The sequence below is a fragment of the Acromyrmex echinatior genome, chromosome 11 (genome assembly GCF_024713525.1).
Source record: "Acromyrmex echinatior isolate Ae372 chromosome 11, ASM2471352v2, whole genome shotgun sequence".
Taxonomy (NCBI): Eukaryota; Metazoa; Arthropoda; class Insecta; order Hymenoptera; family Formicidae; genus Acromyrmex; species Acromyrmex echinatior.
Window position 1 is genome coordinate 5,978,182 of NC_141862.1, and position 18,666 is coordinate 5,996,847.

General features: G+C 30.0%; 3 protein-coding genes across 11 annotated transcripts in view; 2 read left to right on the forward strand and 1 right to left on the reverse strand.

Moving 5' to 3' along the window:
• Positions 1-917: 917 nt before the first annotated feature.
• Snx3 (sorting nexin 3) lies at positions 918-3,601 on the forward strand. Its single transcript, XM_011067731.2, has 4 exons — positions 918-1,315; positions 1,859-1,954; positions 2,352-2,476; positions 3,095-3,601. Exons 1-4 carry the CDS (start codon positions 1,151-1,153, stop codon positions 3,198-3,200), a joined length of 492 nt encoding a protein of 163 aa, XP_011066033.1. The 5' UTR covers positions 918-1,150; the 3' UTR covers positions 3,201-3,601.
• A 182-nt stretch (positions 3,602-3,783) lies between these two features.
• Positions 3,784-7,191, reverse strand: LOC105153092 (uncharacterized). 2 transcript variants are annotated; one of them, XM_011067730.2, is made up of 5 exons: positions 6,753-7,191; positions 5,971-6,147; positions 5,713-5,875; positions 4,813-5,610; positions 3,784-4,042 (listed from the first exon to the last, which is right to left on the reverse strand). In XM_011067730.2, exons 1-5 carry the CDS (start codon positions 7,005-7,007, stop codon positions 3,960-3,962), a joined length of 1,476 nt encoding a protein of 491 aa, XP_011066032.1. In that variant the 5' UTR covers positions 7,008-7,191; the 3' UTR covers positions 3,784-3,959. The 2 variants fall into 2 exon arrangements, with proteins under 2 accessions (XP_011066032.1, XP_011066031.1); XM_011067729.2 differs by having other exon boundaries at positions 4,813-5,875; positions 6,753-7,190.
• Positions 7,192-10,484: 3,293 nt separating this feature from the next.
• Positions 10,485-18,666, forward strand: part of Dh44-R1 (Diuretic hormone 44 receptor 1) — a 49,183-nt gene continuing 41,001 nt past the window's right edge. The window contains exons 1-2 of one of the 8 annotated variants that reach the window (XM_087410894.1): positions 10,485-11,028; positions 12,344-12,392. The gene's annotated coding sequence lies outside the window, so the exon portion shown is untranslated. The other 7 variants (XM_087410892.1, XM_087410893.1, XM_087410896.1 and 4 more) reach the window with 7 other exon arrangements.

The window sequence follows — 18,666 nt, forward strand, 5'->3', positions numbered from 1 at the left end:
TTAACAAATCACATTTCAAATCAATTTGATTACATTGATCAATTTGATGACTATTGCGATTGGTAATTCTTTCTTTATCCGAGGTCTCGATTTCAACGTGGACACAAGATTTTAGAGAGCTTCACACAGGGAGAGAATAGCAAATTGCATCACGTTACCCATCTCCTCTAATTGAGCATGGGCATCAAAATTCCATAGACACGGAAGAGATTGGAGAGTAATGGTCACGTGAACCTCGTCCTGATTGGATGTGAGGATTCACGTGATGCAATTTGCTACTTTCTCCTTGTGAGACTCTCTAACCGGTATTCAGAGGCCAGATCTTATATTCAAGAATGTTTTAAGGCCGGTATTCATAGTCGATTCTTATTTCAAAACCATCTTAAGTAATGTCTTATGCAGTCCTCTGATTGGTTCGTGACTTAAGACGGTCTTGAATATAAGATCCAACTATGAATAGTATGAAGCCGGCCTATAGTTTTAAGAAGTCACAAACCAATCAGATACGCTGCATTAGCGTCTTAAGACATTACTTAAGATGGTCTTGAAATAAGAATCAACTATTAATACCGGCCTATGAATTCTAGGCCTATCGATTCTGAATCTTCAAACAAGGTGAAAATTATAAAAGTGAGCAAATTTATTAGGTATCGACCAATGAAATTATTAGTATTCTAGCTAATTCGCTGACTTTTGTAATTTTCCCTCGTTTCAAGATAGAGGATTGATCCTTGGGGATCCATGTATTTTTTTTTATCGATACATTAGTTTTAATTCACATTTCCCAATTGGTCCACGATGGCGCAATATGTCTTGATTACTATTAATTACTACTCTAAAGTTGCTGTTAGCTGTCTATTTTTTTATAGTTAAAGGTATAACGTACGTGTGTGTGTGTGTGTGTGTGTGTGTGTGTGTGTGTGTGTGTGTTCGCATTATTTGCACGAGGGTGCGTGTAATATGTGACGTAGTAGAGGATGAGAGAAAGAGAGAGAGAGAGAGAGAGAAACGAATCGTGTCAAGTTACTAAGCGCTGTCATTTCTGATGGTGCTTCATAGCGTTCGTTGCATATCGGTAGTGTTTTCGAGCATTTACTAGAAACGAATTTTACCAAAGCGAACACATATTTAATTGAAATTTGTAATTGAAATGGCGGATACAACCGTAGACGCAACGCGGCGCTTAAATGTGAAAAAACAAACATTGGACGACGCTTATGCGGCGCCTGCAAACTTCCTTGAGATCGATGTTATTAATCCGATTACACACGGTGTCGGCAAGAAACGTTATACCGATTATGAAGTTCGTATGAGAGTGAGTAATATCTATTTTGCTTTATACATTTGTGCAAATTTATTAAGCGTTTCACACATCTGTCATGTCGAAATTTAGTCTTTCCAGTATTTTTTTACGCAACAATAAAACAGACGCATCGAATAATCATAATTCAGTCATGTCTACTGATTCATTAGACATATCGTGGGTTGTTCCCGCTATCATATTGATAAAGACCGATATACATTCATTACTCTATAGATTTCAAAACAAATCTTTAAATTTGCTCAAAAATCTAATTGGTATTGATATTTTTTTATTTTTATATACCGACATTAATATCATAAATTCAGACAAACTTTATATTTGGAGCAACAAAAGCGTGAAACTGTAACATTGGAAAATTGAAGATAACTGAATAGTGAATAGTAATATATATGAAAATACATGTGCATACATGTATTTGCATTATACATATATACATACACATATCATAGATATTTCAAAACGTTGGAGATTTCTGAACATATTTACTAAGAAACTCAATTTTAAAGTGACTTTTTTTTTAATTGACTTTTTCAGACAAACTTGCCAGTCTTTAAAGTAAAAGATTCAACAGTAAGAAGACGATACAGTGATTTCGAATGGCTGAGAAATGAATTAGAAAGAGATAGTAAGGTTAGTTACTGAAAGAGGTAATTGTGCTTAAAAACAGAATCTATCTTTATTTCTATCTTTAATTATGAATAGAATCGTAGGGAGATTAAAAAAAATAATATCAATTTGTCAACTACTTCAGAAAGTATACATTTATTTTGGCATCTCTTACATTTATTTATTAAACTTATTATTTAACTATGACGATAGGAAGCGTACGTTTGTGAGACATGAGGAAAGTATCGTGATCTTTTAGATACTAAGCCAGAACTTGAACCTTTCTCCTTTTCAGACAGCCACTGAAGTGAACCACAATTGTCTCTTTTTGATACTTTTTTTATTTTTGACCTGTATATCTTATTGTAATGTAATATAATATAATAGAAAACCATTTTTCATATATTTTCTTAAATTACAGATTGTGGTACCACCTTTACCAGGGAAAGCATGGAAACGTCAAATGCCTTTTCGTGGAGACGATGGAATATTTGAGGAAGATTTTATCGAAGATCGAAGAAAAGGCTTGGAAGTTTTCGTTAACAAGTAAGCATATTGTTTTATGTGCAACAAGAAATTTTATAGTTATGTTTCATAAACAGAAATAATATGCAATCTCTATACATAGAAGTGATTATTCAATCTAGTACTCTCTGTATAATTATTTAAAAAATTTTATTCGAGTTCTTTAAAGATTTAGCTATAGCAGGATGTTTATTTAAGCATGTTTACATTTATTTTTATTCTTTGAAAGAAATAAATATATTAGTAGGTAAAAATATTATATTTGTATATTAGTAGAATAATATATATTAATAGGTAGAAAATAAGATGAGATATCTCTCTGATTATTTTTCTCAACTCAGTAATGACTTTCAAAGATAAGAATTTGCCGTTTTAACTGAATTTAACCATAAAAATAGGCAACTTGTTTCTTTTGCAGAAATCATGTTCAATATGAACACAAAACGAAAGTTATTGAAGCGCATTATTTCTTAATCATGTATTATATTAAATTATTCTATTAAATTATTATATTCTATTAAAATCACTTATATATTTTGATCGTAGTATTACTGTACATGTAATATATCTCCAACAAATGTCAGTGATTGTCTGTAATAATATTTTACCTGAATTATTGCGTAATCATTTATATTTCAGAATAGCTGGACATCCTTTGGCACAGAACGAACGATGTTTGCACATGTTTCTGCAAGAACCGGTGATAGACAAGAATTATGTACCTGGAAAGATACGTAATACATAAGTCACTATGAAAAAAAAAATATATATATATATATATATATATCACGAATACCTTTTCCACCAAGTCGTCATATTTGAGATCACGTTTTCATTACATTTACATCTTATTTGGAAGTCACAAATATTCTTATTCTTGCAAGAACCAAGTAAGCTACCTATACTACGTTATCAAATCAGGATGCTTATTTGGAAATATTCACACTTCTAGTTTACTCTAACTATTATTATATTACACGAGAAACATAATAAAGTATCTTTATAAGAAAATAAATAAATGATAAATTGGCAAAATCATTCTTACATGTTACTAGGTTAATTCTGTCTGCTGTTATCATATACTGTTTATAACAAAAGAAATAAGCAAAATAAAAAAATGTTATTATTCATAAGAGTTATATAAAATGTATTCCTTATTTTGTTAATTATGTAGATAGTGTATTATTTAACGTAATTAAAAATTTGATACATAAACTATTAGTTTTTAATTTAATAGAGGATAGTACAACTGAAAAGGAGGTAATTTTAAAGAGTAACTATAAACACACACATCCATCCTTCCTTAAAATTAAATTTCTACTTCAAAGTTTTCGCAAAATTTTGTTTTATTTACGAGTATTTACATTGTAATAAATATGTGATTCTATGAATGATACACAAACAAAATCAAAAATGTTATGCAAGAGACTATCTATAGCAAGTTACAATTTCTATATTTCATTGATTTGTATTATATACTTTAATGAATAATACTATCAATTTCTTATAGATATATATCCTGCTTAATCTTAATAGACCTCTTGTTCTTGAAGTAACTTTCTATATACTTACTTACACACTCTTGTTCTGAAATATATAAACGGAAGAATATATGAATATTATGATTATGAAATAATTTGTTCATGTACTTTTTTTATTGCTATATTCAGAGCTGAGAGGGACGGTATGTATTTGAAATATTTTTTGCAATACAAGTGTATTTTGTTTTATTTCAACGGAGCACACGAGAGTTTTATGTATTTTGTACTCAGAATCGAAAGAGTGTATGTTTTATGTATTTTGTAATTCAATAAGATTAGATTAGTTGTTAATCTTAATATTTGAAATACAAAACTTTTATACGCTCCCATGAAACACAAAATACAAAATATTTTTATATGCTGCATTGAAATGTAAAGTATAATTATCTTATAAACTGTTTTTCAAAAAATAATATTTCAAATATTCAAATAGAGTCAGTTCTATATTCTGAATCACAAATTGAACATTATGAGATATATAGAGTAGTAGCTATACTTTTTCCTAATGTATTTATTTTTTATTTAATTATATGGAAAGAATATAATATAAATTAGCAATGTTTGAAATTGAAAAAATTGAAATTAGGCTTTTCCAGCGACTAATTCTTCTTTTAATTGAGTATTACACAATTCTCCATTAGTGTTATATTGAAATACTCAATTGATAACAAAATAAGATAATCATCTAAAATATATTTAATGCAAATATTTTTATTTAATATTATTAATTTATTAATAATATTAATTTATTTTATTATTCAAAATTGTGTAATTTTTTGAATAAGTAAACTGAAAAACATAACTATATCGGCTCACCTGGAAAAGTATTCTCTATAATGAGCATATCTGTGATGTACTTTGCAACAGCTTTAAAAAGATGACGATCTTTAATTCTTCTTTTTTTGTAGAATGGCATTAAGTATTTCACAATCCAAGGAGCTATTCTTTCTTTGCAAGCTGATAAATGTTCTTCTATACATACTGGTGAATCTGGCATCATTTCTTCTTCCTCAAATTCCCCAAACAAACGAAGAAATTTTTCTCTTACTCTTCCATGCCTTCGATAATTTGTCAGTGATAATTCAGTCATTTTAGCTTTTAATTTTGAAACTTGATGTACACGTTCCACGAACCAAATAGCATTTATCTTTTGTTTTTGTTTGCTTTCAACAGTTTCGTTTATATTAATTCCTTTTGATTTAATAGTTTTTTTACTTTGCAATTCTTTATAACGACTGAAACTGATTCTTCCTTCGCTTGTATTTACTTTTGCTGCATTAGGCCTCGATACATTATTACTTATTGGAACATTAAAAAGATTTGTGTCTACAACAATATCCGCTTCTGAACATATCTCGTTAATTTCTTTATCGATATTTGCTTTAGTAACACCAGAATGTTTCTCAATTAATCTCGTAAGATCACTACTATCATCACTTTCGCAAAACATATCTTGCATATGTTGTAATAGAGAATCTTGTGAATTTTCATCTTCATTTCTGACAGATATGTTATCCATTACATGAGAATCCATCTGATGATTAAATCCATGACTAGCGTCGTTAGAATCTTTTGCAATATTTTGCAACATTTGCGTATCTGTTTCATTTGTATCTATGGGGAGAGTTTCATCATTAAAATTTTCCAGAACATTCCCACTTTTAAAGAGATTGTTAGAATTCATAGTGGGTAATACTGTTTGCAGTGATTTCTCACAGTTAAATGTAATAGATACATCTTGTATATTTGTTCTTTCTGAATCCATCCATGTGTCATCTGTTTGTACAGCGATGTCAGATTTATTTTTTGATGCTTCTAAAAATATTATCAATTTTTTATACGCTTTCTTTTTCATTGTATGTGATTTTACATCATCAATCTACAAAGACAAACAAATTACAATGATATAAAATATCGATGAGGAAATCTTAAACTGCCTTCCTTTTAACTATTTTAAATAATAATACTTATTACCATTTTCAACATATTTTGTCTGTATATACTAGTTTCCAGTGCCAATTGGACAGCATGTAATTCCATTTGGTCTGCACACTTTTTCACTTTAATACTTGGTACATCATTTTCTTTAAAACAAGTTGTATAATTATTAAGTAAGCATTTATGAAGATAGGACAAATATACAGCACGGACCTGTACAAATATATATTATGAAACAATTGTATATAATGTAACAGTCATTATACAATATTGAAAAAATATTTTATAAAATTTTTCAATAAAATCTTTTTGATTAATTTCTAAATAGTTAATCACAGCTTGATTTTGATTATTTCTTATTTTGTAATAAACATTAATATCATCACTTAGATCTTTTAAATTTAGTTTAAAACTTTAGAACTTTTCAAGTTAAATTAAAATTTGATTGTAAAAGTTATTTCTATATTTATATGCATTCTAAAATAAACTAAATTAAATCAATTAAATTTCTTTATGTCAAAATTCGCTAGAATTTTGAGCATGCTAAGTTCTAATGGTAAGAAATATAAAATAATGTAAATATATGCATATATATAATTATGTATATGCGTGTATATATATATATATATATATATATATATATATACAGGGTTGGCCATATTCGACGGAAAGATGTTTTTTTTTTCAATCATGGGAAACGTCGTTACTCGATCTAACATCTCTTTCCCATGATTGAAAAAAAAAACATCTTTCCGTCGAATATGGCCAACCCTGTATATATGTGTAGCACACACATAATTATATGCAAAGAAACGTGCCATTGTAGTGAGACGTAAAAACTCATTGTTGAATTCGTTGACGATGACAGGATTATCGTTGGAAAGTGGTGGTAACGGCATAAATGAGAAATCGTCGATATTATCCGAAATAACATCGCTGTCATTATAGACATTCTGTTCTTTTTTCAATGTAAACAACAAAGAAGCATCGATATGATCAGTCATTGCAGTGAATATTTTGCAATAATCACATCGTATGACAAATTGTAAGACGTTTGTTGTATGTACATACATACATCTATCAACAACGTAATCCTCAATACATCGATAGACTTCTACATTACATACGTATAAACAACTAACTAATGAAATAAATTAATGTTTGATCAAAAGAAACTACGTTTGTTGTGCCGTCATAAAAAAGATTAAGGGTGGCGGCACATGGGGCCATGACGTAAGAATACAAGAGATGCGTTCGGGAAGCGCTATTAGCGCTATTTGTCATTCTGTTCTTGTTTTATGTCTAATAAACAACGAAGATAGAATGGCAGAAGTAGCGCTAATAGCGACTCGCCAAACGCATCAAAGGTATTTGCGTATAAAGCCGGTTTTACATAAGTTTCAAGCCGATCGCAAGTTTGTGTGATAGCCAATCTGAAGCTTGCATTTTGAAATTAACGCTTCATATTGGCTCTCGCAATAAACTTGCGATCGGCTTGCAACTAATGTAGAATCAGCTTTAGATTTGGCTGTCGCAATAAACTTGCGATCGGCTTCTTACTGTCAAATGAGAGGGGAATACTTGACTGTTTTTATTTCATAATACTTTCAAAATATTAGGTGCGCAACTAAGTTCTCGCTGTTATTTTGATGCATTTTCATTAAAATAACAGCGAGAACTTAGTTGCGCACCTAATACTATTTAGAATACTTGCATTCGTTCTTATTTCAAGACTGTTTTAAGATCTAATACGGCCCTCTGATTGCTTTATGACTTCTTAAGACTACTTAAGAAGATCTTGAATATAAGATCTGACTATGAGTATCATAGACGCAAATTTTCATCCCGTCGAAAGATTGTAATTAACGCATTATTATGACCAACCAATCGGTAGACAGTCACGTGACTTATCGCTTGCCTCGTAGCCAATCAATTTACAATTTTTTATAGTCTTATGGCACGATCCCATGGTGCGGAACGTATGTGCATTGCGGAATTAACGGAACACTTTTGATTAGTTTGACTTGTTTTACGTTGTTGCGCCGATTTTTATGCGCATGCAATGTATGGAATTGCTGGAATTGTGAGAATTTGCGCGAAGAAGACAAAGGGCCGGTCTCACTCAACTCCGATTATGCTAATCGGTCGATTAAAAGAGAGAGAGAGAGAGAAAGAAAGTTTTAGTACTGTCAACTGCAAAACTTGAAAACATTCTTTTCTGGCGGGGCGCCGAGTACTCACTTGTGTATAACTTTTTCGCGGTTAAAGAAATTTGCGACTAATAAGAACCCGTGTTGTTGTTATCATATCATTCTTCACAACTACCAGATGATTAGAGTTTTGCAGGTTGTATTTCATGAATTTTGACGAATGTATTGAGTCATCTAAAAAGTATCCGTGGTTTTTTGTCACTAGATGATGTTGACAAAAAACCGCGGATACTTTTTAGATGACTCAATATATACACGCATGTGATTCCGGTCAGCATGAGTTCGTTTCCTTAAAGGTGCCTTTACATAGCAGCGTCAAGCGTCAGAGTATGCGCAGTAATATGTTTAATAATTTTACTAAAATTGAATTTAATTTACGAGATACACTAATAGTATATCTTAGTTTATAGGAATCTTAGTTTACATTATATAATAGCTGTGGTCAAAGTCCCGTTACAAATGCTTTGAAACATTTGATGGACCAATTAGAAGAAAAAATTTTACAAAATTTTACTGACCAATTAAAAAACGCTTCAAAGCGTTTGCAGCATCGCGTGGACCGTACCCTAATGTAAATAAATATAAATTTTTAGCATTATATGTAGTATAGTAATGTATATCAGAACATAACCTCTTATAATTTATGATTTTACGTCAAGAAGCTGTGCAGAAGATTATTGTGCAGGAATCCGGAGATTCAAACCTCTGCGCAATAATCTTCTGTGCAAATGCTCGACGCTTGCATGTAATGGCACCTTAAGGAAATGGAATTTTGGTAACAAAGTATATCTCACTCTTATAATTCAGTATTTTTGAGTATTAAAAGTAATGTTATAGGTAAGATAATTGCACAAATTATGTATATTACTGTTTTAGTCGCATTGAAATTACAAAATATCAATTAAATCAAACAAATTAACTTGCAACTCGAGGTTACATTCCGTTCCATTTTTATTCCGTTCCAGTTACATAGGAGGAGTAAAACGAGAAAAATTTCTTACGGATTGATCTTAAATTTTCTAGTAAGAAATCCGTTCCGTCGTTCGATTCCCTGTACATGGAATGGCTCCCCTCAGGGCTGTCTCACACAAAATTCTGTAACAGTATGCGTAAGGTGTAAACTTAAGCCAATGAGCCAACTAGGACTTTACTGTTTTAGATTACGTAATCTAACGGAAATGGAAATAAAAGTAAACTTAACCTTGCAATAAAATGAATTTTAACTGATTAAAACTCGCCTTATGGATAAGTTTTATTGCTATTTCTATTTCCGTTAGAGTACGTAGATCTATAGCAATATTCTGATTGGCTCATCGGCTTAAGTTCACGGCTTAAATTCACGTCTTAGATTACTATTACAAAAATTTTGTCTGCGGCAGCCCGTAATACAATTACAATGTGTATGTGTAGTTACACAAACGATATGACAATACATTTCGCACTATATTATTATATTGGGTCATCTAAAAAGTATCTTTGGTACTTTGTCACTAGATATATGACCATCAACACACATCTAGTGACAAAAAACCGCGGATACTTTTAAGATGACCCATTACATTTAACAGCAATACGCGAAAAAATTTTTATATTACGCAATATTATTAAAATTTGAATAATTACAGAAAATATTCAAAGTAATTGCTATTTACATAATTTTTAATATAAAAGAAGATATATTTACACAATAAAAGCAAATTTACTTAATTTTTGTAGAATTACATAATACTCTTCCGGAAAAGTGAGACTCCTTTCTCGCTTGAAGAAATTTGACGAAATCCTTATGGCCAGATTAAAGGATCTCTATGCTGGATTCATTCAGAGTGACCCTAAGCAGCTCTCGAGAGACAAAACGAACAATATTTTTTTCTATGGGTATGGTTATACTGTAACCATGATGTAATAAGTCAAGGTAAAAACGTTGAGCGTAATGGCAATAGCATACTGGAAACAACAATTTTGAGTCCAAATGCATTTTCCTGCATATAATAATAGTAACATACTAGGACAACCAATTAAATTCAAGGTCTAAATGCATACTCCTGCGCATTCGCAAGAACATTACACTTTGTATTTTTACATCATGACCGTGTAAAAAATGGCGCTAAACGTAATTTAGTCAGCCAATCAGATCATTTCCTCACTTGTTGCTTCTCTGATATCTATGCGATCCACTTGACTCTACGAATGCTTCAAAACTTTAGATTGACCAATTAAAGAAAGAATTTTACTAATTGACAAATCAAAAAATGCTTCGAAACATTTGTAGCAAGTGGACTGTAGCCATAGTAGAACAAGTAACATCATTAATCCAATCCAGGTCGATTCAAATCCGCTACGGCTGAAAACGCTATAAATTAAAATATTTTTTTTTATTGAATTTTGGAACGCTACGATATCGTAAAAGTATAAATCACTTGCGCAATAGACTTGTGCAATGAGGTATAAAGTGATGTAACTCGACTTCGCTTTTTAAACTTAAAAATGATAAAGATACACCACATACATCACGATCGCGCGAGCGCGAGAGCTTGTACGATAATAAAGGTCCTTATCGTTATGAAATATATTTCTTATATCTTTGTGAAAAATTATGCTTATAAATATATAATTATAGTGAATCTATACAAACAGAAAGATTATTACAATAAGTTGGCCTTAAAAGGAGCACTCTCCGATGAGAGAAACATATATTAGACTTACACATATAAGACAGTGCTTTATTAGTATAGTTAATATTTAACTGCAGAGATAACTCTGACGCGGCGACCGTGATAAAATATGTCGCTCGTAAACAGCACATAGTACTATAACGAGTTGTGCGTTACAAGATAAAACGTGCGTATTAAATTAGTGACTTCTTAGCAGGAGAATCGTAAAACCGGTATGATATATCGATAACATTATACTTTGTCATTAGAAGAATAAATTTTGTAGTGAGTTTTGATCCTTACATTTAATTGTATTTTCATCTTTGTGAAAAAAGAGACGCGAAATTTATTCTCATACCACATAAATTAAGTCAAAATTTAATCTTATTTAAACTTTTTGCATTATACATACAAAAATCACTAACGATTTCAATTCTTGTCCAGATCGCGTTTTATTTATTGATGAATAAACACACTATACACTTTCAGATATCCTTATTGTGTTCTTGCTTTTTCACAGTATGCTCACACAGTTTGAGTTATGCTCAATTATTCTACTTATATTGTTAGAAAGATAGGAAAAAGTTTATTAAATTTGTTATTAAATTTGTGAAAGTTTTATCAAAAAATGAAATCTTGACAAAAGGTTTATCTCATCTTTTATTTCAATTTATATTCTGATATTATTTAATAAAATTAATTATTTTATGATTATTCAATTTTCAATGACCTCATTTAATTAATATATTATATACGTGTGTATTATTATTATATACACAATACATATATATGAAATGGCTGAAATTTGATTATTGATTGGTAATTATTCTCTCTATGAATTTTGCTTAACTTGTTATGCACAGTCTCTCTCAGGTTATTCCTGAAAAATATTGCGTACGAAAATATTAGAGGAAATCTATTGCAATATAATATAAACGTAACGTATATATTTTATATATTTATTATAGTATATATTTTCATATATTTTCATATGATATTTTTCAAGAAGCTATTACAAATATATTATATACTTTTCTTTTTCAACTGCACTTATTTAATAGAAATAACTTTTAAAGAATAATCTTTAGCCAAAATTTCAAACGTGATGAGAGAAAAGAAAAGAATGGAATGGAAAATGAATGATTAATCGATATTTATAAAAAAGGCAAATATTGTGTTGAAGGAAAAGGAATTAAGAAATAATACAATAGATTCGATAGAACGGAAAAGATTATATCTATTTGCGATACTTGACACATATATGTATATGTAACGGGCATAACATGCGGAGATAGGGAGACCTGATTGGTTGATTGAGTGTTAAAGCGCGCATCAATCGACCAATTGCTGACCAATCGACCAAGCCAATTTTCCGTTTGAAATTTGCAGTTCTTCACAGTCTGCGTTGCATGTGCCATGTCGCGAATGGAGCAACTTCTTTTTTATCAATTTTCAACCATTTTCCATGATATCGTAATTAGCGAAATGTGTGAATTTTTTCTTTCATAAATCATCGCGGCTAAATCTAGCGATAAAATGTGCTTTTAGCCTATTCAGTGAATCAAATACAGAGAGCGCATCGAAAAACTTTCGAAAGGTAAGGAAAAAATTTACTTTAGAAACAATGCAGGCTTAATTTAACAAGGTTTTTGAAAGTCATCAACAATCGAGATTGTAACACAAATAAAAAAAATGAAAAATCTAGTTTATCTAACAAGATCAATTTTTCAACTTATATTTATTAAACATTTTTCTAACTTTAGTATACTATCTGCACATCCTTCTTTCTTCTTAATTTAATTAAAAATACAAAGGGTGGGTCACTTTAATATTCTTGTTAGAATTGTTTTCTAAGTCTTTTACAAAATAATGTTTCAAGCAAAAGTTGTATGATCTAAAGAAAAATAAATAATAGTAAAATCAATTTTCAAGAAAATCGATTCTTCGTGATCATGGAGTCATATGGAGATGTGACATTGTCATTTTTTTAAATAGAATAGTATAATTTGTTTTACCTAAAATGATTCATCATATAATTATTATGCATATGAAGCTCTTAAAGCAAAGATACCAAAAAATTAAAATAATTTATGTGATATTTTATATTTGGTGTCAAATGCAAGAATAAAGTATAAAATATCTTGTAAACTATTTGTTTTTTAATAATTGTACATATTGTAATACTTTCATGCACATGCAGTAATGAAATGAATCAATCTTCAAAGAAGACACAGGTAACTGCTATTCAAAAACTATTCAAAAAAATTATGCAATTTGCAATATGCAAATACACTATATCAGTTTCGTTTATATATTTACATTAACTGATTCATCTCATCTATGCATAAGATATAGTTATTAAAACTTAAAATCAATTCGGCGCGCAATTTAAGAAATTACAAATGTGGTATATAAATTCACATTAAATTATTTATAGCACTCAAGATCCAGCTTCAACCGGTATAGGCATTATTTCTTAGTTATTGTGTATTCACCGCGTTATACAGTCCTAACAAATCGTGAAATTTATTATTATTAAAACTTATACTTACTTACTCTTTCATTACTTTTCATTAATATTAAAAATGATAATTGATTGCCTATTCTCAGCGAGAAATGACTCATCAAATCAATGTCGATTCGACGTCGAATTAATAATTTCAACCACGATTTGACGTCGAATTAATGATTTCGACGTCGATTCGGCATTGTTTCGACGTTAAATTGATTATCATTTCTCACGGGATTAGCTATGCATTAGAGAGTTGAAAGGAGAAAACTTTTTCAAGTCTCTCTAGGTGCTCACTATCTTCAATTCTTCGCAATTAAAGGAAAGAATATAATATTTTAGTGAAATATGTAAATTAAAGGTCGATCAATCATCTGCAATTTTATCAGTGCCTTCTCAAGGATCTGCCATTTTCTCATTTATCTTTTCTCTTTTATCTTTTCTCTTTTATTCTTTATAATATATATATTACACGCACACACATACACACACACACACGTGTGTATAGGTACACAATGTTCTCTTTCCTAATTCATTATAATTAGTTTATAAAATATAGGCCAGTATTTATAGTCAATTCTTATATTCAAGACAGTCTTAAGTTCTGTCACGAACCAATCAGAGGGCCACATTAGCACCTTAAAATGTTACAGACGGTTTTGAAATAAGAATTGACAATGAATACCTGCTATAGTTTTTATTTTAATCAGCATGATAATTACGTATGATTGTATTTTAATATTATTTTATAGATAAAAAATTTTTCACTTTTCAACCATAAGAGTTGCAGTATTGTTGCATAAAAACTTTTTTCCCTATTATTTAATATATATATTCTTAATACATTCTTATAATATACATAGCAGTATTTTAATAGATGCATATAATTTTCGAAATTGTGCGACCGAATAAGCCAGGCATAAGTCAAAACGTTATTTCGTTCGCATTTATGTATATGCATGACATTTCGCAGGAGATGAATATTTTAGACTATTATGCCGTGGGCTCGATCAAGTCAATGGACAGATATCGACAATTGTACACGAATCTGACAAAGGATTGACAGTTCTGTTCGGCAAAATTTTTATGCAAGTGACTGACGAAAGTATACACAACGAATGTTATGTTTCATGAATGTTATGTAACAAATTCTCATAATTTCAAATGTATATAAACATATGTACGTATCATATCAAATGTCATCTTAATTATTAGTATTGTCGATTTTTTGTTTTTTGTAAAAATTTCTTATACAGGATGTAGATGACGCAGATGCTCTATTTCTTAATTGAAACCAATTTTACGAATTGAAAGAAAATGATAAAAATTTTCAAATTATCTTATCTTTTTCTCCTTCTGTTAAATTCTAAGTGCGAAGATATTTTTTTAAATATTTTAGTTTGATATTCTCGATCGAATCTTTGACGTTTTAATTTAAAACAAACACAACAAAACAATATCCAAATAATCGTTGACTATAGTTAGTTGCTGACTTTCGTTTTTGCATTATTAATTCGGTGGAATTACTTTGAGTTTAAGAATCATCTGTAGACTGTATTTGTATGAAAGCCCCACCAAATAACTCATTGTTACATGCGTTGAATATTCAGAGACAAAAGTAGATAAAACAAAGTGATTTTAAGTTAATAAAACGGGAGGAAGAGAGAAAGAGAGAGAGAGAGAGAGAGAGAGAGAGAGAGAGAGAGAGAGAGAGAAACACATGCAGTTTTTAGTATAATTAAATAAAATTACAGTAAAACACAATTACATAAAATATTTTATTCCAGTTTGAAAATTTTAAGATATCTAGTGAAATATTCTATTAAACTATTGTTTTAATTTTCATCTTGAAGGAGATATATCACAAAATGTGCAAATCTATTTTTAATCATCCTATCTCGATTATTGTATTATATTTTACACATACAACATTAATAGAGAAATAATTTTCATTTTTTTAACCAAATATTTCAAATAAATTTGAACAGTCAAAATAAATATTTTTTGTCCTGAATAATTTTCTGTCTCATTTTGTTATTGTATTGTTAATGTGTTTCATTTTGTTTTATTAACAGAATATTTATTAAATCTTCGTATACATTAGTTATGAGAGACATTTTTCACTTTTATCGACAAAATTGGATATTTCAATATGCAAATAAATAAATATATTTTGATTAAAATGTTGTTATTTAAAAGGAAAAAATGTATGAAAAAATCTTGAGGAAAATATGAATTTTATTTAAAAAATACATATAATATAAGAGAACACGAGCTTGACATGGCAAATAGCGCACTGATTTATCATGCCAAAGGTCCCGGGTTCGATCCTAGTAGGAACCAAAATATTTACGCTCGTGTCTCCTCTCGGAAAAGGCTGGCAACTTCCCGAGAATATCCTTGCCCACGGAATCACCTCTCGAAAAATCCATCGTTCGGAACCGGCATTAAAATTGTATGCTCGTGGCAATTGAATAATCAACGCATCAAACATATGAGAGAGGTGTAACACAGATCAGAAGCCTAACGTAAAAAGAAGAAGAAGAAGTGTAATGTGTAGATATATTAAATATATATATATATATATATATATATATATTTATATAAACAGTAAGAATCTTATTAAATCAAAATACAACCAATAAGAAACAGTCATAACTAATTCAGTATAAATTTATAGGTATTGTATATGTACGTACACACATGTATATACCATATTTGTCATTTCGAACTGCGCGCTGAAATTTTATCAGACTTAAAAATGCAGGAGCTAAATTACTGAAATAATATCACAATTAAATTTTGATGCTCAAGCATTTATTAAAGAATTCTTAATATGCTGAAAATCTGTAAATAAATTTATTTATTACGAAGAATATTTATACCTCAGCCCCGAGAGTCAAATTCATCCGAATCTCTAGCATTGTGTGTGCGAGCATTCTAAAACGGTTTTTAGACCACAGATTATGGCTGTGGTATATATACATATACGTATATATATATATATATATATATATATATATATATCATTCATAAAAAAATGAGCCTATCTATAGATATATTTTAAGGATATATTTTTCTATCAAAATTTCATCGAATACTGTATTTCTCGAGACATATAAATTAATATGTAACATTTGAGTTTGGAGTTTTCTATTTGAATAGAAATTATTATGTTGCGATTGAATAATAATGATTCTAAATTCTTATCAAAAGATAGCAATTCTTTTACGTTTTTCTTTTTTCTCAATGCTTTCTTTTCATATTTATTTTATTTTTTTTTTATATCTTTATACTTTGTAAACTATTTTGTTATTCTTTTCATATTTATTTTTTTTTTAATACCTTTATACTTTGTAAACTATTTTGTTATTCTGTTATAACTATTTTGTTCTCTATTATTGATTATTCTGATATTATTAGGAAGGAGCAGATTCTACGTATAAAAAGTATAAACAATTAAGTTGCGAATTTCCGATAAAATTGCAGACGGGATTTTGACGGGACACTTTTAAATAGAAATCTTTTTTATCTACTGCGCGCCTCCCGATAAGGCAGGTGACGATTCTGTAATAGCAATACTACAACCCTGGCAACCCCCATTGTTAATGATCATGCCGCGCATATGATGCGTATCCCAATGAGAAGTGATATTAAAATGATCAAATCAACATCGATCCGACGTCGATTCGATGTCGATTCCATAATCATTTCTCATTGGAATCCTCCGCGCGAAGGTATACGATGCGATGGAGAGAATCCGCGGCGAACAGAATGGCGCATGCTCATCCATATATACTCATTCCTTGTCCTGTACTCGATCCTGTAGCCTGTAGTAGCCCAGTCGTCATCATCGGCTCTAGGGCTGCGCGGGCCTAGAAAATCCATATCAGAACAAGAACGACCGCGCAAGTAACATTCTTTGCTGGAATTGGTACAATTATATTTTATGTATATTAATACTTTGCAAAAAATATTAAAAAGAAATTATATACTCACGAAATTCAGTCTTCTACAAGATTCTTATACATCGCATACTTTACATGTATGTATATCCCTCTAATTTATCTCATTCATCATTAACATTGTAATATATCTATAATAAGGATTTGTAAAACTATAAAAATATTAAATGATATAATTATGTCAGATTTAATATTTATAAATAGTATTTTGAACTGAATTAGACTACACAACATATAGAAAACATATCCCTCACTAAATGTGCATCTATTTAAACTAGACGCTGTCTAGTTCTTTGAATTTCATCAAGTCGATCTTTAAAAAACTATCAAAGATCCTACAACTTTCGGCTTTTCAAGCGATTAAAAATAAAGACCTATTTAAAAATATAAATTGAAGAAAAATAAGTGAATACAACGCAAGATTAGTGTATTATAAAAATTATAATTGTGCCAACTAATCTGACTATTATACTGCGCGGACGCAGTCACTGCAAAACCGACTTCTCAACGCGTCGCGGTGCTGTTGGTGTTGACGCTCTAAGCAACTGCAAGCAACAAAGGTGATCAGTAGTGGTTGTTCGTTCCGGAACACGTGTGAAATATTAGCGACTGGTAGTTGTTATCGTTTTAGTTGACAGATGGACGACGATACAATATTAAAAACATTCGCTTCCAGGAAAGAATTATGCTTAAATGTACAATATAAAATACATGGCGTATTGTGCGGGTGTGGTAAAAAATATAACGTAATATTTATCCTAGCAAAAAATAGCCGGTGAGATTCTGTAGCATAAAGTATAATTTACACAATAAAATCTATGCCGTAGTATAGCAACATTATACTGCGTTCATATCATAATACGCGTAATACAACTACGTCGATTAATTATCTCTTTGAAACGCTAATTATAAAAGATTAATTTTTTAGCAATCATTGGTCTGACATATTTAGTGTAATATAATGATATCAGAAGCGATCATCTTTGTAAATGATTCACAATACTCTCGTGTTTGCGCTATAATCTGTTTCTCTTTGCTCTTGACTGGGTAATGAGAGAATTTGCCTCTCATGCGCATTTACCAGCTTGAGGGTTAACAATATCGAAATGGTTAAATTGCCGATAAATCTCTCAGTTGAGTATACCGTGATAAATAATCGCTCTTTTAAATTAATGATCCGAAACCCATTCTCAGAGTACTAACAATAAGTAACGCGTCCTTCGCGAAGATTATGAAAGCAAGAGAGGCACGACAGAGTAGGTTGCATCGTTTTGTTGTATCGCGAACATTATTTAAAAATGACTTTTTTTTTAAGATTTATTGCAAATAGTTTCTTCGAAAGCAAATATGTACTTCAAACTACATTTGCACAGATAAATTTATATAATTTACATTCA